General features: G+C 41.5%; 1 protein-coding gene across 2 annotated transcripts; it reads right to left on the bottom strand.

Annotated features, from left to right (window-relative positions):
• Window positions 1–3531: 3531 nt before the first annotated feature.
• On the bottom strand, window positions 3532–22977 carry LOC109898066 (gelsolin). Of its 2 annotated transcripts, XM_020492838.2 has the most exons (17): window positions 22854–22922; window positions 21734–21811; window positions 15943–16127; window positions 15403–15557; window positions 12631–12792; window positions 12141–12290; window positions 10967–11053; window positions 10598–10819; window positions 10118–10333; window positions 9015–9148; window positions 7641–7731; window positions 7213–7383; window positions 6110–6287; window positions 5734–5849; window positions 5457–5534; window positions 4777–4837; window positions 3532–4645 (listed from the first exon to the last, which is right to left on the bottom strand). In XM_020492838.2, the coding sequence occupies exons 3-17, from the start codon at window positions 16121–16123 to the stop codon at window positions 4485–4487; spliced, it is 2163 nt and encodes a 720-aa protein (XP_020348427.1). In that variant the 5' UTR covers window positions 16124–16127; window positions 21734–21811; window positions 22854–22922; the 3' UTR covers window positions 3532–4484. The 2 variants fall into 2 exon arrangements, with proteins under 2 accessions (XP_020348427.1, XP_020348428.1); XM_020492839.2 differs by lacking the exon at window positions 21734–21811 and having other exon boundaries at window positions 22854–22977.
• Window positions 22978–23838: the final 861 nt, after the last annotated feature.

Here is a 23838-nt window from a genome sequence, read left to right as displayed (position 1 = left end):
AATTTCCTCTCCAACCGTCGGTCCCGCAGTCTCCCATCGATGCAGCTGGTCAAAGTAACGAGGGAGTCAAAATCTGTGGGTAACTCCTGAGCCGCAGGCTCGTCCTTAACCTCCTCTGAAACGCCGTGCAGGAACATGTCGAACAGTGCTTACTGGATCCACGCACTCTGCGCTGCCAATGTACGGAAATCCACGGCATAGTCGGCCACAGTGCAGGCATCCTACCGGAGCTGGATTAGCTTCAGGGCAGCGTCTCTCCCGGAGAACAGGGCATCAAAGAACTTCCTCACCTCTCCCACAAACCCTTCCAGGCTCACGCATATGTAAGGCTGCTTTTCCCACACGGTGGTAGCCCAGGTGAGAGCCCTTCCAGACATCAGCGTGATGAGGTAGGCTATTTTGGAGTGATCCGAGGGGAAGGAGGAGGGCGGAAGCTCAAAAATGAGGGCACACTGAGATAAAAACGCCCAACAGGTGCTCGGCTCTCCATTAAAGCATTCTGGAGGAGGTAACCGGGGCTTCCGGGAATGTGGAGAGGCCAGTGGGGCGGCCAATTCTTCGTGCCTACCAATGGAAGCTCCTTGGGAGGAGATGACGTTGCGCAACTGGTCCGGGTCTGCTGGGTCAGTCATGGCCAGTTTGTGCTATCAGGTATGAAGGTAAGACCCAGATGCATACCACGTCGGAAAAACAATAGTTTAATATTCCAACAGTGGCAGGCAATAGACAGGTCTAGGCAGGCACGGGTCAGTAAACCAGAGGTGGGGCAACAGTACTGGGCGGCAGGCAGGCTCCGGGTCAGGGTAAGGCAGAGGTTGTTAATCCAAAGGGGGGCAAAGGTACAGATCGGCAGCAGCCTCAGGGGCAGGCAGAGTGGTCAGGCAGGTGGGCTCGTAGTCAGGACAGGCAAGGGTCAAAACCAGGTGGGCGAGAAAAGAGAGACTGGAACAAGCAGGAGCTGAGACAAAAAACGCTGGTTGACTTGAACAAACAAGGCGAACTGGCAACAGACAAACAGAGAACATAGGTATAAATACACAGGAGATAATGGGGAAAATGGGTGACACCTGGAGTAGGGTGGAGACAATCACAAAGACAGGTGAAACAGATCAGGGTGTGACAAGGTCTTAATGACTTTATTTCAATTTACTGATTTCCTTATGAACTGTAACTCAGTAAAATCATTGAAATTGTTACATATTGCGTTTACATTTTGGTCAGTATAGATCTAAGTGAAGGCTTAAATTAAACCTGGCTAGAGGCAGGTTTAACTTCAGATGAATGGATCAGGTTTAACTTCAGATGAATGGATGTTGGCTCCCAGGTTGACCTTGGCAACGGAGGAAAATGGATTACCTGGACTATTTCAATGATGATCAATGAGCAGCGCCAAGGCCAGACAGAAGGGTGGTTATAGACAAATTTCCGTGACCGTTTTTGTATGTACAAAGAAACTGTAGATGACGTCATTTGTTTGCTTGAGCCAAGGCTTTCATCTGAAGACCCATTCCTCCTTCCCTACAAGTACTGATCACCTTGAGGTTTTTGGCATCTTGAAACTTCCATCGTGAAACAGGAGATTTGTGTGGTGTAAGTAAACATGCAGAATAGTCCACAAAGTCTGCAGTGCTTTAAATGAAGTGAAAAACAATTACATCAAGTTCCCTGACGCTGCTGCCCAAGACAACTACAGTACAAGGCAGAGCTCTATGGATATGGGAACTTGCCCGGAGTCATTGGCTGTATAGATATACCACGTTTCCCTCTACAGCAGATGTTGAGGAGTACAGGAATCGTACAAACTGGTTCTCAATAAGTGTACAAAGTGTGTGCACTCCCAATTTGCAGTTCTCCAACATTGTTGCACAGATTTTCCAAAACTTCTCTTTGTATGCTCAGCTTGAAGGGGGACAACATAGTGGAATCATACTTGGTGACAGTGGGTATGCAGCACCCACTTTTTGTTCAACCCCTATCTTCATGCAATAAGGCCTAAGCAACAACGGTACAACCAAGCTCATATCCACACCAGAGGTGTCGTGGATCGCATGTTTGGTGTATGGAAGAGACATTTCCAGTGTCTCAGAAACACATTGCAATTTCAACCAATAAGATGCTGCATTGTCATAATTGCAACAGCAGTGCTTCACAATTAGTGCAAACAGCATGACTGCCCAGATCCTCATGTTGAAGATGAGGATGACCCAGATGTTCCCGTGGTTGACGCAGATAATAACAGAAATGGACTAGCCTGCAGAAATGCTTTTGCTATGGAGCACTTCTCTCCCAAAGATAGCTCAAGTGATTGAAGCAAGCAATATCCATGGATTGGTAACAAAGATGGTTTTAATTCACAAATGGAAATATCGGGACCCCTAAGAACATTGGTACGGCTTCTTCATGTTTCGCTCTTCCTCCTCTTCATTCATGCTTCTTTTAAATAATTGTCTCAGGAAATTCCATTGCCAGTTTCTCATGCATGCTCAGCCTTTTTGTCTTTGTCCTCTGGCCCAGGATATTGACACAGTCTTCACTCCTGGCTACTGCAGATGTAGCAGGCTGACCTTCATCCCGTCTTATCCCTTCCAAGCTATGGTGATCATTTGCCTCTAGAAAATGATTACATTGCTGCATTATTGAGTTGAGTTCATTACAAGAATTGAGTTGCAAGAGATGACTGACAACATTACATATTCGCTACAGTGCGGGAATGGAACATGTTGAATGAATGTGTCCAACTGAAGATTGGAGCGGACCCCCATCTGAACTGTCCAAATACCATCCAGGGGCTGCTCTCTATCAATAATCCTGGTCAACTAGTCCCCCAGTTCATTTGTCTCTGGTCTCACTGGGGGTCCGCCACCAGTCATGAAACACTCCCTGTGAGCAAGAACATTTGTCTCTGGTCTCACTGGGGGTCCGCCACCAGTCATGAAACACTCCCTGTGAGCAAGAACATTTGTCTTATTTAAGTAGGTTTTTATGTTTTTCCACAGGACATTGGAAAGACAAGAAACTATAAAAATGATATTAGTAATTATGTATGATATTGTTTGTGTTACATTTCTGTCACACAAATAGATTTAGGCCCAACTGTGTTGTGTTACGCAAGAAAACTAACATTTAAAAGGGACTCTGATTTGTAAAAGTGGACCAAGAATAAATACAGTATCTTACCTGAAGTTGTTGTAGTGTCATTTTGTTTACTTATTACTTCGAATTGAATTCATTACAAATGTTTAACACAATTAACACAGTTTAACACAATTCGCTTCAAGGGTTCACTGGAATTCCTCCGTCCATTGTTTGGTTGGTAAACACTTGACACAGTCATAATCATGTCATAATATGTCATAACAGCTGACATAATGTGACATAACCTATCAAACCCTACAAAAATGTCAATAATTATAATCCACATAATAATTCACATTTCCTGTTGCTGCAGGATTATTTTCCTGCTGTAGCAAACTGCCTCAAATTAAGATCCTACATCTGTACATGCAAGACGCAATAAAAAAAAGCACAACCTTCTTTCAAAAAACAGGATGTTTTATTACTAACAAAAGTTAATTTACTACAGTATACAAGCATGAAATAGACTTTGTTAGGCAAATTTTACAATAGCAAAAGTGTATTTTTTAAAAGCCCATCACTGTTAAAGTGGAAATCAGCAGAAGAAACAATAACAAAGCGGTCTCCTCAGCCCTGGTTTGGTAAATCAAATTTTATCTGTCATATGCGCTAAAATGCTTAGTTACAAACCCTTAACCTACAATGCTTTAAGAAGTGAAGAACATTTTTTAATAAGTGTTAAATAAAAAATTGAAAAGTTAAAAATTGAAAAAGAAGTAACAAAAAGCTGAGAGATGGGGCTGGATAAATGCAATCACTCTCAAATTCATAGACAGAGCTATGGACGCAAGGATTGACCATCCATTATATCAAAATTATAGTTTTAACCAATGTTTTGAGGCTATATTGTTTACAAACATTGGAGTAAAAATAAGCTTATATTGGGGTTCTAATGGGGTACGTCAGTTGAACTAAGCTAATGAGGTATTTATAACATATTTTCTTCAAGAATCAATATGTCGCAACTTCGGATTGTCCCTTGAAGGCCACATTTACACGTGTAGCTAACATATTTGAGAATCCACACAGTTATACATGAAAATAGTAAAATAAAGACAATACTCCTTGTCACTCATTGTTATGTCAAACATCTGGCTTGACAATCACAGCAATGGAGTAGGCTAGAACACAAACATATCCGCGACCGAGCTAATCCAAGCAGTAAACTGTAAAATGGTCCAATATAATGGACCAGTTTCATCTGGCTTATGGGTCCAACTGCTCGCAGATGTCTTGCAGATGTCTTGTCCTTGTTTTTAGGAGTACAGGATCATGCTGGAGAAGAAGCCATGCGAGGGTAAAGAACGGGAGGGAGAAGGGGGAAGTGGTTGTTCTAGTGACAGTACATTTTAAAAACGGGCACGGATACGCTCCAGAGGGTCTGTTTCCCACATCTTGGGGTCCCAGGCCTGGAACCAGCCGGTGAAGGTTGCCGGTTCCATTCCCTGCTTGATCGTGGTGATGGCAATGCCCCGGCGACCAGAGGGGTCCGAATCCAAGTAGTCTTTGGCTGAAAGGCAAGAAGAAAGCTCTACATTAAGTCCTATAGATTGACACTTTTTGTCAATGACTACAATGAGGTAGTGATAGAGTGTATGTATGAACAATGGCCAATAAATCCAGATTATTAATCAATCGTACCAATTTTTGCTGATCCGGTCCTCTCCACTTCGTTGGCCTCGTTGCCTATCCAGAGGAAGACCTATTAAAATAATAGAAAAAGAGAGTGGGTCATCATTAGAAATAGAATAACTAGACAGACATTCCCAGTCAAGTCAATGCTACACTAGATGACAGACAGGAGGTGCTGTTTTGAAGTAACCACGCCTCCATCATGGCATTCCCCAACCATTGTAAATCAAATATTTAACCTAACGTTTACATTTGTTTTTGCCACCTTTATTCTATTATAGACACCTTAATGCACACTTTTAAATAATGTTATGTGAGCTACTAAATATATATATTTTAAAAAGTCCTTAAAGTAAAGTTTTTTAAATCTTATGTTACTGTTCGCACTACATCAAAAACATTTTGTCCTTTCAACATTTATTTGAAATACTGTAGAATTCCATTCATTCCTATGGATGACTGCCAATACGGCTGACCGGTAACTTCAAAGCCTCATGATATTTCTATGGGATCAACCCTGCACACTCAAATTATTATACAGAAAACAGTAAAAGCAGGATGTGAAGAGGGATTGGAGGATTGGATCACTTCCTCTAAAAACTCATGGCAGGACTTCAGTTGTATCAGAGCCAGTGGGATCATGCGGATTATAATGTATAATGGTCTTCCACATCATGCCAAGACCTTACCTGATCCCAAGTGTCCAGAAGCATGACATCATCGGTTGCCAAGTCTGACTGGGTGAAATCTCCAGGCACCTCCTCAGCCTGAGAAAGAGAAAGAGAAAGAGAAAGAGAAAGAGAAAGAGAAAGAGAAAGAGAAAGAGAAAGAGAAAGAGAAAGAGAAAGAGAAAGAGAAAGAGAAAGAGAAAGAGAAAGAGAAAATTACAGAGTATCCTTTGATGTCTCCAACCTTCACAACCAAATAGTCCATCCCTTCACTAAGAGAAAGCATTCCTCTACTCACTATGAGTCTGCCAGTCTTGTTAGAGCAGCCAAACAGGCGCGGTGGCTTCACCATCTTCTGCAGACCGCTGGAGGTCTGGTACTCCTTCTTCCCTCCCAGAGCAGACCAGAACCCAGCTGGGGAAGAGAGCAGAATATGGTACATCAAAACACTCATCATACCAGTTTCATTCAATGCAAATGAAGAAACATCAGAAAAACACAATAATAAATTATAGTGAGTACAACATTTTGTAATGGTCGTTCAAATGTAATATTTGCTGATAAAAGCACTACAATAAAAGTATTTAAAATAGAAACAAATAATGTAAAATAAATCCTATCACTAAGGCACGTTTTGTTATGACAGTCACCAGGTGTAAGACTACAACACCCACCAGGCTCCTTGCCCTCTGACACCACAGTGGCTTTCCCTCCTCCCAGGAAAGAGGTGACATACTGTGCCGCAGCCATCTCCGCCTCAGTGGCCCCCACTCCCCTCCACAGGAACACAGTGTCAGGGGATTTCAGCACAAACACATCATTGGTGTTCAGGAATGTAGCAGAGGGCTCCACCTGAGGAGAGGATTGGAGACGGGGGGGGGGGGCATGAAGTCTTGAATCTTGCGTCGATTCAAGAACTATTTTTCAATTTGTATGGCACAGCTGTCAACATCCTGGTCCTCAAATGAAACTGGTATACTTTCCTATTTATGCTATTTTTATTCCTCTGCCAGTTTTGATCCTTTATATTAGGCAGACACACCAGTTCCCTACCTCCTCCCGCTGCCACCTGCCTCCTCCATTTTTGGGGTAATGCTGTAATCAATTGGTTGTAATCTTGGATTGAGTAGACCTTCCCATACAATTCTGATAACTCCATAAAATACATAACTCTACCATTCCAATTTACAATATCATTTAATAACAAAATATCATTTTCAAACATCTTTTACATAAATACAGGTTTTTATTTTTAACCTTTAATTACCTAGGCAAGTCAGTTAAGAACAAATTCTTATTTTCAATGAAGGCCTAGGAACAGTGGGTTAACTGCAACAGATTTGTACCTTATCAGCTTGGGGATTTGAACTTGCAACCTTGCAATTACTAGTCCAACGCTCTAACCACTAGGCTACCTGTCGTTTATTAACCGTTTATTAACCAGCACATTTGAGTTCAGCCAGGGGGATGAAATTGAAATTGTAACCAGCTTGAAAAAGAGAGATACTTGAAAAATGTTTAATTTTAAATTAATCGAAAATGGGACATGGCAATCTGCACAAAGGCAAAAAGACCACTTTTAAACAATGGATGAGCTTTTCTTAGTAATCTACATGAAAAATATTTAGGGTTCAAGAAAAACTTGAAGCTTTTAGAGAGAGGTTTAGTCCTTTTATATTTAATAACCTCAACCCACACAATTCATATTCATCATATAGACAGACATGCTTTATCTTTAGCGTCCCAGATAAACGTGTATGTTGTGTGACAGACTGACCTCTACAGCCCGTGTAGCCTTGGTGGAGCTCTGGCGGATGTGGAAGAGGCGTGTGGAGCCCACCTTGCTCTGGCCCCCCTTACGGGACGTTCCGCCCAGGTGGATCACCATGGGCTTCCCCTTGAACAGACTCATCAGGTGGGCCGGCTCCTGGCCCTGAGTCACACGCACCTGGAGGAAATAGGAGAGGAGACACTTCAACACATCCATTAGATCATGGGCTTTCACAGCCAGGTTGTTATTGTAAAATAGATTTTGTTCTCAATGACTTACCTGGCTAAGGTTAAATAAATAAATCACACTTCCAAACAACAAAGACAAGAGGACACTTCTCTGAGTGTTTGAAAGACATATGAGGTGTGTTTAAATCAGATTTATCTGAATGGTGAGCAATTGTTCTTGGATTGTCTTTGTACAATAAGTGTTACCTGGACAGGTGAGCCTCCCATGGAGTCGTCCAGCTTGACCGTCAGGAAGGCGGAAGCAGCCAGCTCATCCTGAGTACACTTCTGCCCCTGCCTGAAGACATCAATCAATCAATATATCAAGCCATCAATCACTGTTATGGGTATGGGATAACATAGACACAAACAGAGATCTTAACTTCTTTGGGACTGAGTAGCTTGGATGAATAAGGTGCCCAGAGTAAACTGCCTGCTACTCTAGCCTAGTTGCTAATATATGCATATTATTAGTAGATTTGGATAGAATACACTCTGACGTTTCTAAAACTGTTTGAATGATGTCTGTGAGTATAACAGAACTCCTATGGCAGGCAAAAACCTGAGAAAAAATCCAAACAGGAAGTGGGAAATCTGAGTTTTTTAGTTTTTCAAATCATTGCCTATCAAATATACAGTGTCTATGGCTTCATATTGCACTTCCTAAGGCTTCCACAGTCTTTAGAACCTTGTTTGATGCTTCTACCGTGAAGGAGGGGGGAATGGGAGCTGAATGAGTCAGAGGTCTGCCAGAGTGGCATGAGCTGATCACGCGCGCTCACGTGAGAGTTAGCTTGAAATCGGACACTGTGGCTGGATTAACAAGAAGTGGATCTTTACAATGGTGTAAAATACTTGTATGTTTGAGGAATTTTAATTATGGGATTTCTGTTGTTTTGAATTTGGCGACCTGCAATCTCACTGGCTGTTGGCGAGGTGGGACGCTACCGTCCCTCATATCCCAGAGAGGTGCTAATGCAGTTACACTGAGTATATAACAAATTAAGAACACCTGCTCCTTCCATTACATAGACTGACCAGGTGAATCCAGATGAAAGCTACGTTCCCTTATTGATGTCACTTGTTAAATCCACTCATATCTGTGTAGATGAAGGGGAGGAGACAGGTTAAAGAAGGATTTTCATGTGTTGAGATAATTAAGACATGGATTGTGTGCATGTGCCATTCAGAGGGTGAATGGGCAAAAAAAAAGATTTAAGTGCCTTTGAACAGAGTATGGTAGTAGGTCCTAGGGGCACTGATGTGTGTCAAGAACGGAATGCTGCTGGGTTTTTTCATGCTCGAAAGTTTCCCTTGTGCATCAAGAATGGTCCACCACCCAAAAGGACATCCAGCCAACTTGACACAACTGTAGGATGCATTGGAGTCAACATGGGCCAGCACCCCTGTGGAACATTTTTGACACATTGTAGAGTCCATGCCCAAATAATTGAGGCTGTTCTGAGGCCAAAAGGGCACAACTCAATACTTGGAAGCTGTTCTCAATGTTTGGTATACTCAGTCTATAGCTCCAGTCTGATGAAGGCTCTCTCTTGTGGCGAAATGGTGAACAACACTAACCAGGTGTAGATGATATGCTGCTCCCTGCCTCCTAGGCAGTAGCTGTACAGGACCAGGTAGCAGTCACCTCCATAGAACTGGCCGTAGCTGGAGGGGTCCACTGGCACCTGGGCACCATCCTCCACACGCCACACCTGAGGAGGAGAAGCATCACCTTTAGTTACCAAGGTGTAACTCTCAGTGTGTGGTGCATGAAAAACAATTCACATATGGGCTGGGTGGTCTAGTGGTCGGGACGGCCGCCTCCAGCACACATGCACAAGTTTGCCTTCCTTGTAACACATTCTCCCTGTTATTCTCTCTATGGCTCAATGGCACATTGGAGAAGAAGGTCTGAGGGGGATAGACCTTGGATGTTCTCCTCCAATACAGTTCAGAAGTAGAGGAGATAAGGTGAAAGTATTTGTGGAAAGACAAATTGAGATTCACTCGTTTCACTCCTTTGAACAAAACAAAAAAACAATTCTCACACCACCAGGAGTAGTAGAATTTGACAGTGGTGTAAAAATATTTTTGGGGTATCTGTACTTTACTATTTATATGTTTGACATATCTATATTTACTTCACTACATTCCTAAAGAAAAGTATGTACCTTTACTCCATACATTTTCTCTGACACACAAAAGTACTTGTTACATTTTGAATGCTTAGCAGGACAGGGAAATTCACACACTTATCAAGAGAACATCCCTGGTCATCCCTACTGCCTCTGATCTGGCGGACTCACCAAACACATGCTTTGTTTGTAAATGATGTCTGAATGTTGGAGTGTGCCCCTGGCTATCCATACATTTTTAAAAAACAGGAAAATGGTGCCATCTGGTTTGCTTAATATAAGGAATTTGAAATTATTCATACTTTTACTTTTGATTCTTAAGCATATTTTAGCAATTACATTTACTTTTGTTACTTAAGTATATTTAAAACCAAAAGTTTTAGACTTTTACTCAACTAGGATTTTACTGGGTAACTTTCACTTTTACTTGAGTCATTTTCTATTAAGGAATCTTTACTTTTACTCAAGTATGACAATTGGGTATTTTTCCACCACTGGAATTAGATCAGCATACTGATTCTCATCACTAGATTCTTTCAGCAGTACCTGAACCTTCCCAGATCCGTCATCCACCATGCCGTGTTGGGCAACCATGGTCTTGTTGGTGTGTAGGGAGGAGGAGTCGAAGGGGACCTGCTCCACCCTGGCAATACGTCCCACACTGTAGGCCTGGCCTGGGCCCGTGGTCTGGTCCTTGTCCTTCCAGTTACAGAAGAACTGCTTAAACAGGGTAGTCTCTCCTCCGCACGGCAACACCTGGATCTGTACAGGACAGAAGAAGACATCAAAGGGCTTAAATCATTCAACCCACATATCTGTAAAGGGACATGATAGCAGTAGATCCAAAGGAATTGGTCAATACACAGAGCTGAGTGAGTGGTGATGGGATGTGGAGAGGTTGTTCTTGTAGTGTATGACTTTTGCACAATTCAGCAGCAGTAGGGTAGAAAGGTTACTGTCATGGTGCATAACTTTGGCGTACGAATTCACGGCAGCAGCATGAAGACATGTTTGCTGTAACGTTACCTGGGTGTGCTTGGGGTAATTCTTCTCCTTGATGAACTGTTCTGCAGCATTCATGGCAGCCTTGCGCTCATCTGTGGAGGCACTAGGTCCTTTCCAGACAAAGATCTTGCAGTCCGATCCGTTGTCCAGAATGTAACACTCGCTGGGGGAGAGCATCTCTTGTTTGAAGGGGCTGGTCTGGGCCACCACTGACACCTTCATGGAGCCTGCCGCGTCAGAGATCTACAACCCAATGCAATACATCTGTGTTCACCCACATTATACAGAGACAACTGAAATGGACCATTGTGCTTTCACAGTACACAGCGCCACCAAAAGAAACATACACATATGACAGACTGGGAGCAGCACAGGGCTGCGAGTCTTTACCATGTAGAGAGCTCCCTTCTTGTTGGCTCTTTCAACAGTCTCGTCATCAGGGCTTCCTGCAGGGATGTTGGGTTTGGGCCCCAGAGCCTTAACATAAAAGCAAACACAGCAATTATTAATACCGTGAATAAGGAGAAATAAGTCATAGCCAAGTTTATCAGCTCTGCCTGAGAAGTCCCATTGCACTCATCTACAATTCCACCATTGCATAAAAACCCTTGTATAGAGCTTGTGGCCACCGTGCACGACCAGGAACAACCCCTTACCTTTTAAAAATGCATTAAATGAGACAAAATAGAAGACAGCTAAAATTATTCAAGTTCATACTGCAATGTCTTAGTGTGCTAAAAGGGCATAATAATGCCAGATGCCAGTAACCCTCACTCCCATATTCCCTTCCTGTATTACAGGGACAGGAAGTGGTGGTGAAGGTGACTCACGTCGATGACAGCCTGTCGGTGAATCCCAAACTGCCCCCTCGCCCCTATCAACTCGCTCGGAGCGTCACGTGTTGCTGACTAAACTCAGAGGGTGACCTCCAGAGAGTAGGGATGGGATCAATAAACCCATCAACTTCAGAACACACTCCTTACTTGAATGATGAAATTCATGTTCCACTTTTAAACAATAAAACAAGCATGAAATTCAAATTAACGAATCCCCCTGTTGTTTTACAATATATAAACCACAGTAACAGTTAAACATTTAATTTGGGAGGTATGTCATCTGTTACATGTATCAAGTCTCGAAATCAGACATTAACAAATGCAAACAACATATAATTAGGAATTCCTCTCCATTATTTTATGAAATTGCACAGATTCCAAACATATCGCAGTGCTTGTCGGGATAGCACTTTGCTCTGAAGCCTGCAGCCTTGCTGGCTCGGTCTAAGTGACTATCTGAATGTCTAATTAGCCCCTACACCCTCGATCATCGTCACTCCCTCAGCAATGAGACACTTGTGCAAATGGCAGAGGTGCGTGTGAACGTGCAATTGGAGGGGGAGCGTGAGGAAATTATTTGGGATTCAGTCAGTGTGTGTGTGTGTGTGTGTGTGTGTGTGTGTGTGTGTGTGTGTGTGTGTGTGTGTGTGTGTGTGTGCGTGCGTGCGTGCGTGCGTGTCTGGATAAGAGAGTGTTAAATGACTAAAACGTAAATGCAAATGTCTCACGTTGATGATAGCCTCTGGCTCTGCTCCCTCCTCAACAATTTGCAGCTTGGCACGGCCATTCCTCTCGTTGTCACGGACATCGATGGCCACCTCGGACGCCTTCAGTCGCTCGAAGCGGTTGCACTCACTGCCACACCACTGGAAGATGTCCTGAGAATAGAAACAAAATTTGTCGTCATGGCCTCGACTCAGACTTAGGGTAAGGGAGGAGTCTTGCCTCTGATTATAACTACTTATGCATGCTCATGTATGCTCCACAAAATAACAACTGGGGTATTTTACTGCCCTCTCCTTCTTTAGAGCCCTCATTCCTCCCATTGCACATATGCAAACATTGTGCATGTGGGATCTTTGTGCTTCTGCCTATGTGACAATCCCCCTATGTAGCATTGGCTAAGTTCAATGCACGTGGGTCTGGTTTAGCAGATCTAACTCCTTAACTTCTAATTTCATCGTTGAGCTTAGTCACTGATACCCTGTCCCAGCTCACCTTTCCCAGGTCGATGATGAAGCAGTCCCCATTGTTGAAGCTGGACCAGGACATGTCCACCTCCGTGGCTCTGATGACCCTGCGGCCCTTGATGTGCAGCAGACGCTTAACGTTCATCTCATTGGTCACCACGTGCTGGAAGCCAGAGGCCACCCCACCTTGCTGAAGGACAGAGAATTTAAATAATGTGTCAGGTTAACGAAGCTAACAATAAAACATCGTTTATAAGAAGTTTATATGCACACTGAGTATACCAAACATTAGGAACACCTTCCTACTATTGAGTTGCACCCTCCTACTTTTGCCCTCAGAACAGCCTCAATTAGTCGGACATGGACTCTAGAAGGTGTCAAAAGCGTTCCACAGTGATGCTGGCCCATGTTGACTCCAATGCTTCCCAAAATTGTGTCAAGTTGGCTGGATGTCCTTTGGGTGGTGGACCATTCTTTATACACACGGGAAACTGTTGAGTGTGAAAAGCCCAGCAGCATTGCAGTTCTTTACACAAACCAGTGCGCCTGGCACCTACTGCCATACCCCATTCAAAGGCACTTAAATATTTTTTCTTGCCCATTCACCCTCTGAATGGCACACATACACAATCCATGTCTCAATTGTCTCAAAGCTTTAAAATCCTTCTTATAACCTCTTAGACTGTCTCCTCCCCTTCATCTACACTGATTTGAGTGGATTTAACAAGTGACATCAATAAGAGATCGTATCTTTCACCTGGATTCACCTGGTCAGTCTATGTCAGAGTTATTGAACTCCTACCCTGTGAGGTCCGGAGCCTGCTGGTTTTCTGTTCTACCTGGTAATGAATTGCACCCACCTGGTGTCCCAGGTCTAAATCAGTCCCTGATTAGAGGGCAACAATGAAAAAAAGCAGTGGAACTGGCTTCAAGGTCTAGAGTTGAGTTATAGGGATCTATGTCTTGACAACTTGATTGCTGAGAAGCAAAACATTTTAGGACTATGTCAACAATTAACTAATGAAACAAATACCAAAAGATAGTTTTTGGGTGGAATTTTCCATAAATGTTTTGTATACTCATTCTATATTACATATGTTACAAACTCCAACTTCAAAGTTCATTGTGAGTAACTTTGTCCAGAGTAGTAAGTAAATATGTACTTCCAAGGCTTCCTTCCTCTGCTTTCCAATTCAGAAGCCAATATAAAATCTTCCAGACATGCAGCCATTTGGCTTTCTGGAAAAAGACCTTTCTGCCATTTCAAACTCTCCATAGCAACCTTCTATGGAAAACTTTAACCACTGTAGAAACTAAAACTTAAAGACACAGTCCTTTAAAAATAGTACAGTTAGCTTTTTGGCAACATGTGTCGAAACTCATTAGTATTTCAACACAGGATTGGACCCTTTTTTTCAATTTTCGCCTAAAAATGACCTACCCAAATCTAACTGCCTGTAGCTCAGGACCTGAAGCAAGAATATGCATATTCTTGATACCGTTTGAAAGGAAACACTTTGCAGTTTGTGGAAATGTGAAATTAATGTAGGAGAATATAACACATTTTTTTTCCCATCATCTTAGAAATGCAAGAGAAAGGCCAGTATCTAATTTAGGACTCCAGGCACAATTTATATTTTGGCCACTAGATGGCAGCAGTGTATGTGCAAAGTTTTAGACTGATCCAATGAACCATTGCATTTCTGTTCAAAATGTTGTATCAAGTCTGCCCAAATGTGCCTAATTGGTCAATATATACATTTTCATGTACATAACTGTCACGACTTCCCCTGAAGTCGGTTCCTCTCCTTGTTCGGGCGGCGTTCGGCGTCGAAAGTCTTCTAGCCATCATCAATCCACTTTTCATTTTCCATTTGTTTTGTCTTGTCTTCCCACACACCTGGTTTCAATCCCCTCATTACATGTTGTGTATTTAACCCTCTGTTCCCCCCATGTCCTTGTCCAGAATTGTTTATTGTAAGTGCATTGTGCACGTTTATCTGGTGTGCGATGGGTTTTGTACCCATTGATTGTTTGTTTGGTTGGTTTTATTTATTAAACTGCTCCGTTGTAATCCAGTTTTGGCTCTCCTGCACCTGACTTCCCTGCCGCCAGTATGCACCCCTTACAATAACAGTGCACTCTCCTCAAACAATTGCCTGGTATGTTTTCACTGTAATAACTACTGTAAATTGGACAAGAATTTAGATTTCTGCCGATATAAGACATGTCTATGTCCTGGGAAATGTTTTTGTTACTTGTCTGAATTGTGACACTGATTTGAACCAGTAGGGGGGGGACATAACCCACACAACCGTTTAAAAACTTCTGAAGTGACTGCAAGGGGAACTTACATGTACACACTGTATGTACATTGTCATTCTCTGGCTGTATGAGTTTGCGGGTGGGACGGGTGGGACACCGATCTGAAGAGATCCTTAACTTAATGGGAGTGTTGCTGTTGGGGTGGTCCTCACTAGAGAATAGATTACTACACCTTTGACCACCTATTGTAGGACCCTGTAATTCAATAGATCTAAACTTCAGTCTCATTAGTCACCAAGTTCAAATTGGAATCTACTTCGTTGTTAATACTTGATTATCAATACTTAACCTAATAATGCAAAACCCACACACATGATTTTCCTTCCCTTCACTGCATTGGGTTTCGATGTCATTGACATACACAGAGAAGTATAGTAGTGGGCTGTATAATAACAGACTAAGCTTCTAAGTGCTGGAAATGGAAAACAGAGACTTTCAGTCATTTTTAATGATACAGTTTTCAGTAATACCTCACCTTGTACTTGATGCCAGACTTGAAGTATCCCAGGAAGGTGATAGACTCATTGTTCTGGACCTCTCTGAATTGTACCGGGCCTCCGCCCAGGAAATCATCCAATTGGGAGCTAAAGATGGCCGCCGCACCCATCTCATCCTGAGAACTTTCATTTCCTGTGGTATCAACCAATAGAGACAGAGATGAGGAGGAAGATTACCAATGGGAAAGGCCATAGGACATACAGAATGATGTAGGGTGAAGTTCCCCCTTAGGCAGTGTTCTTGGGCCAGTTTTGCATTTTTCCTACCAATGATTAAGGTTAGAATTGCTGAACCTAGATGTGTACTTAGGGGAAGCTTCACCCTGGAGCATCCAAAACATCAAAGGGAGGAACCATTCAGTCAATTATCAAATAAATATGACAAGTGAACTGGCATGTGTCTTTTGATAATGCTTATCATTATCATTTTCTGCATGTATAGCATAGCAGTTAAAGGCTCAGCTTGAGTGACCCTGGTGGTAGGATATATCAGTGGGGTAACTAGCTCTCTCTCTCACCCAGCCACATGTGGATGTAGTATGAGGGGGCGGCGGTGGTGTAGAGCAAAACGTAGCAGTCTCCAGTGAAGAAGTTCCCATAGAGCTGTTTAGGAACCGGCTTCAGATCCATCTTCTCCACACGCCATACCTGAAGACCAGGCCCCTTTCCTGCAATCTGGAACTCCTTATGGAACACCATGGTTCTGGAAGGGAGGAGCAGGAGAAAGCAGAGGGGTGATTAGGAGGAGGAGGAGGAGGTGATGGAGAGTCAAGGTCATACACAAGATGACTGTCATTATCACTGACAAACACCAAAAAAAACTCAGAATCACAGTAAAGTCAAAGATATGATGTAAATGTATGGCTCTTTATCACCAGTTAACGAGACCTTGGAGAGTGTCTGTAGTGTTAAAGGCTAACATATAGTGCTAATAATGGAAATCTGTGGGGAGTACACTCTAAAAAGAAATGCTGGGTTAAAAAAAACAATGTTGGTAAATATTGGACAGAACACTCGTTGGGTTATTTTGGAACAGCCAGTTGAGTCACTTAGTTGGGGTATTGATGCTGGCTTATTAAGCTATGACCCACTGGGTCAGATCAAAAGACTGGAAGCGTGGCTTTCAAATTGTTATTTTTTTGCCTCCCATGAGAGTAAATATCATTCTGGTTCATGTTATGTTATATTATATTGTCATCACTAATGAGGTTGAGCACTGACAATTTTGTGGCTTTTATGAGGGTTCAAATCAAATCTTATTGGTCACATGCAGATGTTAATGCGAGTGTAGCGAAATGCTTGTTACACAAGAGTGTGAGTTGCTCAAGTGCCTATGCATATCCCAATGTTGGGAGAGTTACCACTTTGTTACAATATTTAAATAATGTTAGAACATTTATATTAACATATGTAACTTACAAATTTGCAGTGCAAACATCTCATGATCAACAGGAATGACATTTACTCTCACGGGTGGCCAAAACTAACTATCTGAAAGCCACATCGCTAATAAGCCATACCTTCAGTCTTCAAAGAAAACCACCCAACTAAATGACCCTGTGTCAAAATATCCCTATCTGTGTTCTGTCCACTATTTACCCAGCATTTTTTGAAGTGTAGATGTACCAAAGCCCTAGGTTTCATAATACACCACGACTTTAGTATTGTGTCATATGTGTAATAGGATAATTACTGTACGTCGTACGTCAATTAGGTTAGTTAATGTTTGACTGAATCCTTAGAGGCATTTATTACACAACACAAGTCAAAGCTCCAGGTAATATTTTCTCCAGGTAAACAGAGGTCATTATTGGCTCACTGAAGAGAAGGCCATATCACATGACTATTGACTTTAAACAGTATTGTTTACTTAAGACAGGTGTGTGTTCTGCTGAATGACCCAATATTATGTCAGCAGATCCCTGTGTCAATTGCAAAACAAAGGAGTGGTTGCACTTCCGGATTTTCTGGAAACCGTTTTGCTGGGACTAAAAATACACAGATTTCTGCCCAGGTGAAGGATTTTTTAAAACATTTTATCTCCTGCCATAGAGATCCTATGAAATTACTAGAGGGGCTATGTCATAAATCCTTAATGTTAAAGAATGGAGTGAAATTGGCTGCCACATTCGTCAGGGACAAATCCAAACCAGTGTAATATGAGCTAATGGCAGTAGAGGCGTAATCCAGATTTGATTTATGCAGGAACATAACTGTGTGATATATCAGAAATTGTGTAATAGAATTACTGACAACCAGAAATATTGTTATATAGTTATAAATACAGTTTATACAGGTTTTGTACAAATGTTCTGTATAAATAGCCTCTAAATTATATAAAAAAAGACCCTAAATGACTAAATGATTTGTTTTCTTGGTAAACTGTGAGTGCTATTATATGATACATTATCAGTACTTGTTGATTTTACAACTTGTCTAAGTCTTATCATCAACTGATTTCAGCCAGTGTATTGCTGTGGATTGACTGCCTTGTTTGAATGGAATGTTGGCATATGGGCACTTAATCTGACAAATGAATGGAATCATTCCTCTTAAACTGTCTGGCTAGCTAGCTGACAAACATACAGTGAGGATAAATTCTTCAAATTATTTTTGTCTCACACTATCTTATCACAGCACTGGCAAACCATGGTTGACCAACTCCTTGACCAAAATGGCTGACGCTTAGACCGTCATCAGAAGGTGAATGTCCATTCTGGTATGTTGATCTTAATTCTAAGGCTGTTGCCTATGTAGTTGCTGCTCATTGCTCCACTGCAGCTTTGATCGGGGATGAACGCCTTTTTGTTTTGTACACAAAGCAGATGGTCAACATGTTCAAACTATTGCATTCCATGCCTCAGTAGGCTTTTACGCATAAGCATGATTTCATGTTCTTTTTTCAGAGTTTGGCTACATGCAGCTGTTTACATGTTGTCCAAAAAATACATGACCAACATGTTCGTACATACTACCAGATAGTTTTTTTGCAGCAACACAAAACCCAAGTGGGGAGTTACATGTAGCTATCTAGCCAACAAATCAAACACAAGCAAGTCACAGACACAAGGTCTAATATTTTTTTTTCATCATCATTGCAAACTTTGGCTAAGCAGGAAGCAGACAGGCAGTCAAAGCAGTAGTGTTATTTTTCAGCAACTCTGGCTAGTGACTATGATATGGCAGCAACTACAAATATAAGCCTACATCATCACACAAACAAAGATTGTTTTTACTCCAATGCAATGTATCAGGACAGTATCCTGCTTGTGCAGCTGCAATATTCCTTACAGCAGACAGAAAAGGCTGTAGCCTTCACATTGGCCTTGAATGTTTGCTCAAAACATCACAGAGCTTTTACTTCAGCTGTCCGGAAAAATGAGTCAGAGACATAGGCTACTTCCTCATAGGCTACTTCCTCATAGGCTACTTCATTTATTTGGAAACAGTATTTAGTCTTTCTTTACTATGGATGTCATCCACATAAATAAAGCAAAATGTCATGCTTTTAACATTGTGTGTGAAACCTTATAGAATGTTGTGTTGTCAAATAACCCCTCTGTATCACAGAGACAGTATATCTCTCATACCTCATGATTTTGTATCAATATCAGACTTACATGAAACCTGATACTTTACCATTACTCCTTAATGAGAAGGGTGTCTATCTCTAACTCTGACACTAACTCAATGTTGATCTAGGGTGGTGGTGCAAAGGAGAGAGTGAGTCACATGAGCCTGACTGACTCAAGAGAGAACTGTTTCTCTCCCTTTCTCTCTCTACTTATCTCTCTTTCTTTCTCTGTCTCTCAAACTGACTGTTAGGACGACTTATTCATGTCTCAACATTTCAGCATCTGAAAATGTATTGTAGTCCATATTCACCATACAAGCATACCTGACATGATTGCGTTCCAAACTTGGAATTTGATGTACATAAAGACGTGATAGAAGATATTTTTTCATTTTATTGATCTGAGCAAATACAGTGTTTGATTGAAGCGTCTCACGAGACTGGATTGGAATAAGAAGAAACATTTTCCCCAAGACGGGAATCTGTAAACATAAGCCCCTGTAGCCCATGTGGTCCTCTAACCAATTACTCTCTCAGTATTCCGAAAGCAGTTTGATTCCTCTGTGGTTCTACTGGATGGGTTCTAGGCTAATTCACAACACTTAGCCACCTCAGACTCCAAACAGTAAAAACTATAGGATGACAGACCACAAAATGACATATACACTACATGACCAAAAGTATGTGAACACCTGCTCGTCGAACATCTCATTCCAAAATCATGGCAATGCCCCCCCCCCCCCCCGTAGCTGCTATAACAGCCTGCACTTTTCTAGGAAGGCTTTCAACTAGATGTTGGAACATTGCTGAGGGGACTTGCTTTCATTCAGCAACAATTGCATTAGTGAGGTCGGGCACTGATGTTGGGTGATTAGGCCTGGTTTGCAGTCAGCGATCCAATTCATCCCATAGGTGTTCGATGGGGATGAGGTTAGGGCTCTGTGCCGGCCAGTCAAGTTTTTCCACACCGATCTCGACAAACCATTTCTGTTTGGACTTTGCTTTGTGCGCGGGGGCATTGCCATGCTGAAACAGGAAAGGGCCTTCCCCAAACTATTGCCACAAAGTTGGAAGCACAAAATGGTCTAGAATGTCATTGTATGCTGTAGCGTTAAGATTTCCCTTCATTGGAACTAAGGATCCTAGCCCGAACCATTAAAACAGCCCCAGACCATTATTCCTCAGCCACCAAACTTTACAGTTGGCACTATGCATTGGGGCAGGTAGCACTCTCCTGCCATCCATCAAACCCAGATTTGTCCATTGGACTGCCAGTTGGTGAAGCATGATACATTACTCCAGAGAAAGCATTTCCACTGCTCCAGATTCCAAAGGTGGCAAGCTTTACACCACTCCAGTCGACGCACGGCATTGCGCATTGTGATCTTAGGCTTGAATGCGCCTGCTCAGCTATAGAAACCCATTTCATGAAGCTCCCGACGAACAGTACTTGTGCTGACCGTGCTTCCAGAGGTAGTTTGGAACTCGAAAGTGAGTGTTGCAACCGAGGACAGACAATTTTCATGGTGCTACGCGCTTCAGCACGCGGCGGTCCCGTTCTGTTAGCTTGTGTGGCCTACCACTTCATGGCTGAGCCATCGTTGCTTCTAGAAGTTTCCACTTCACAATAACAGCACTTACAGTTGACCGGGTTAGCTCTAGCAGGGCAGAAATTTGACAAACTGACTTGTTGGAAAGGTGGCATCCTATGACGGTCCCATGTTAAAAGTCACTGAGCTCTTCAGTAAGGCCATTCTACTGCAACGTTTGTCTATGGAGATTGCATGGCAGTTTGCTCGATTTTATACCCCCGTCAGCAACGGGTGTGGCTGAAATAACCGAATCCATTCATTTGAAGGTGTGTCCACATACCTTTGTATATATAGTGTATAATTTATGATATCTGTGTGACACACCCTCCCAAAAATATTTACACACTGCTACTTTTACATAAAATGTAATGTAATATTGAGACATAAACAACATAATAAAATATGAAATAATACGTGGAAAATTGAATAAATAATTAATTATCTGTCATTAGTTTATTTAGTTCACAATATCATTGTGTTAAAACATATCAATATGCAGAGATATATGACAGAGATAGGCCTATATTTCTTTTTTACCTCATACACCAATGTGTGTAACTTTCCATACTATTTATTCACTGCAGCATGCTAATACAGCAACTCAATTGAGCAATACAATTGAAAAATGGCTGTAGTATACAATAAAATGAATGTATTCTAAAACACAATCTAAAACATTTTTTTGTAAAAGTCTTTCCAATATGCAATCATACTGTTAATTCCTCTGTAAAATATGAATATGACTCATATGGACGGTTTTTGCGTAGGTTTCTTCCCTCCTGGATCCGACTAGCTGAGCCACCAACTACAATTTAAAGGCACAGTGCATTACTGAAACAGTTCTTTTTCTTTTCTTTTCCTCTGCCATTCTACACATTTTGTGGGAATTAACCTATTAACATGTATGCATCTATTAAAAAGAATAGCTAATATATCTAGCCAACCCAGAAATGTGTTTGCAAGGCAACTGCGATATGATCAAGAATAGACTGGCAGCAACATGTTACTTTCACACCAAAGATTCTGCTGATAAACAACAACAAAAAATAGTTTTAAGTTTAGTTCCCGTGTATATCTGTATCCTAATTGGATGAGAATTGCTGATGTAAGGATATAAAACTTCTGTATTGAAAAAAAAAATACCTGATAGTAGAAAACTTTCGAAGATGAACTCAGCAGCAAAGGCAGATGTGGATGTTGTGTAGTAGCCTATTCAAGATTCTGCAAAGATTGTGAGTGAGGCTATTATAAAGCTAGAGCATCTTGGAAAGAAAAGGCATATCAAGCCCCACCCAATCCAACTTGCAAGTAACAACACGTCGTAAACTAGAGCCGGGTGACCAAAAATAACTATCTGAAAACCACGCCCCTAATAGGCCATGTCTTCTGAAAATAGCCCGGTTAATTTAACCATCAGTTGGGTTTTTATGAACTTTCATGCTGGGTTGACCCAGCACCTGAGGAGGTGTGCCCTATTGGGGGCGTGACTTTCAGATTGTTCGTTTTGTCTATCAGTGGGAGTAAATGTCATTCCTGTTCGTCATGTTAAGTTTGTACACTGCTGATTTTAATTTTCTTCAATAGTTCTGCACGTCACATATTTGAATATACATTTAATGAAAAGATACATAATGTGCTTGACTCCACCTTACAGAAACATGTTGCTGGATATTTGCAACATTACTACTTCAATATTAAAACAAAGTGGTAAGAATCCCAACATTAAGATATGCATAGACGTTTGAGGAACTCACACTCTTGTGTAAGCCTCGTTAATACTCATTAAGTCTGTGCTCAATCTTAGCAGGACCGATTAACTGGAATAAAAATTACTCTCACGGGTGGCAAAAAAATGAGAAAGCCACACCACTACTAAGCCACGCCTCCATTTTTGGGAGCGTATAAACAATTGATGTGAACAAAAAGTTATTTAATATTTCCCTCGGACATTGTACACACTTTGTAGGAATTAACCTATTGACATTTATTCAAAAGAATACCCAATACATCTGGCATACCTCAGATGAGTTTGCAAGGCAACTGCGATATGATAAAGAATAGACCGGCAGAAACGTTTCTTTAACACTAAAAATGCTGTTGATAAACAAACAAACAACGTTTACATTATACAGAAAGTCAAGGATTATCTCTGATATAATTTAATGTAAATGAGTGGAGCCAATTTGTTTTTACAAATCTATCTATATCCTAATTGTATGATAATTGCTGATTATACAACTTGTGTATTTTTCTTTTTTTTTACCTGATAGTAGAAAACTTTTGAAGATGAACTCAGCTGCAAAGTATGTGGATGTAGTGTAGTATTTCAGATTCTGAAAAGATTGAATGTGAGTGAGGCTATTATATAGCTGGAGCTTTGCGCTCAGAAAGAAGAGGCGTCTCCCGCCCTGCCCCAACTGAACCTGCAAGTAACAACACATGGTTAACTAGTGCTTACCACTGTAGCCCTACTTTGAGTAGGTAGTACAGGGCCTTTAGAAAGCCTTCACACTCCTGAACCTTTTTTTCACATTTAGCTGCGTTACAAAGTGGGATTGAAATATATTTAATTGTCATTTTTTTGTCATTGATCGACACAAAATACTCCTGTAATGTCAAAGTGAATAAATATATATATATATTTTTTTACAAATGAATAAAATGTAATAACTAAAATATAGTTGTTGCATAATTATTCACCCCCTTTGTTTAGGCAAGCTGAAATTAGTTCAGAAGTAAAATTTGGCTCAAAAAATCACATAAGTTATATGGACTGATGACTCTGTGTGAAATAATAGGGGTTGACATAATTTTTGATCTGTAAGGTCCCTGAGTCAAGTAATGAATTTCATAGATTCAACTACAGCGACCAGGGAGATTTTCAAAATCATCATAAAGAGGGGCAGTGATTCGTAGATGGGTAACAATAACAAATCAGACATTGAATACATCTTTAAGCATGGTGTGGATTATGCTAAACCACCCAGACACATCAAATATGCAGTTTTCCTTCTGAACACACTCCCCCCCAAACCCACTCCTCTCTTCATCATACTGAGCAGCACTGAAACCAAACCCTTACCTTACCCCTTACCCTAAACTGGGTTTGTATCCTAACCCCGATCCCTTTTTTAACCCAAACTGGTTTCATATCCAAATCCCAATCCCGCATTTTACCCTAAACTAGGATTGTATCCAAATCCCTCCCCTCCCTGTATACTGACACACCCCACTCTTTCCCTTCTTTG

Source organism: Oncorhynchus kisutch, linkage group LG10 (assembly GCF_002021735.2).
Source record: "Oncorhynchus kisutch isolate 150728-3 linkage group LG10, Okis_V2, whole genome shotgun sequence".
In the NCBI taxonomy this organism is placed as follows: Eukaryota; Metazoa; Chordata; class Actinopteri; order Salmoniformes; family Salmonidae; genus Oncorhynchus; species Oncorhynchus kisutch.
Note: the sequence above shows the minus strand (reverse complement) of the source record. Positions and strands in the feature narration are given on the sequence as shown.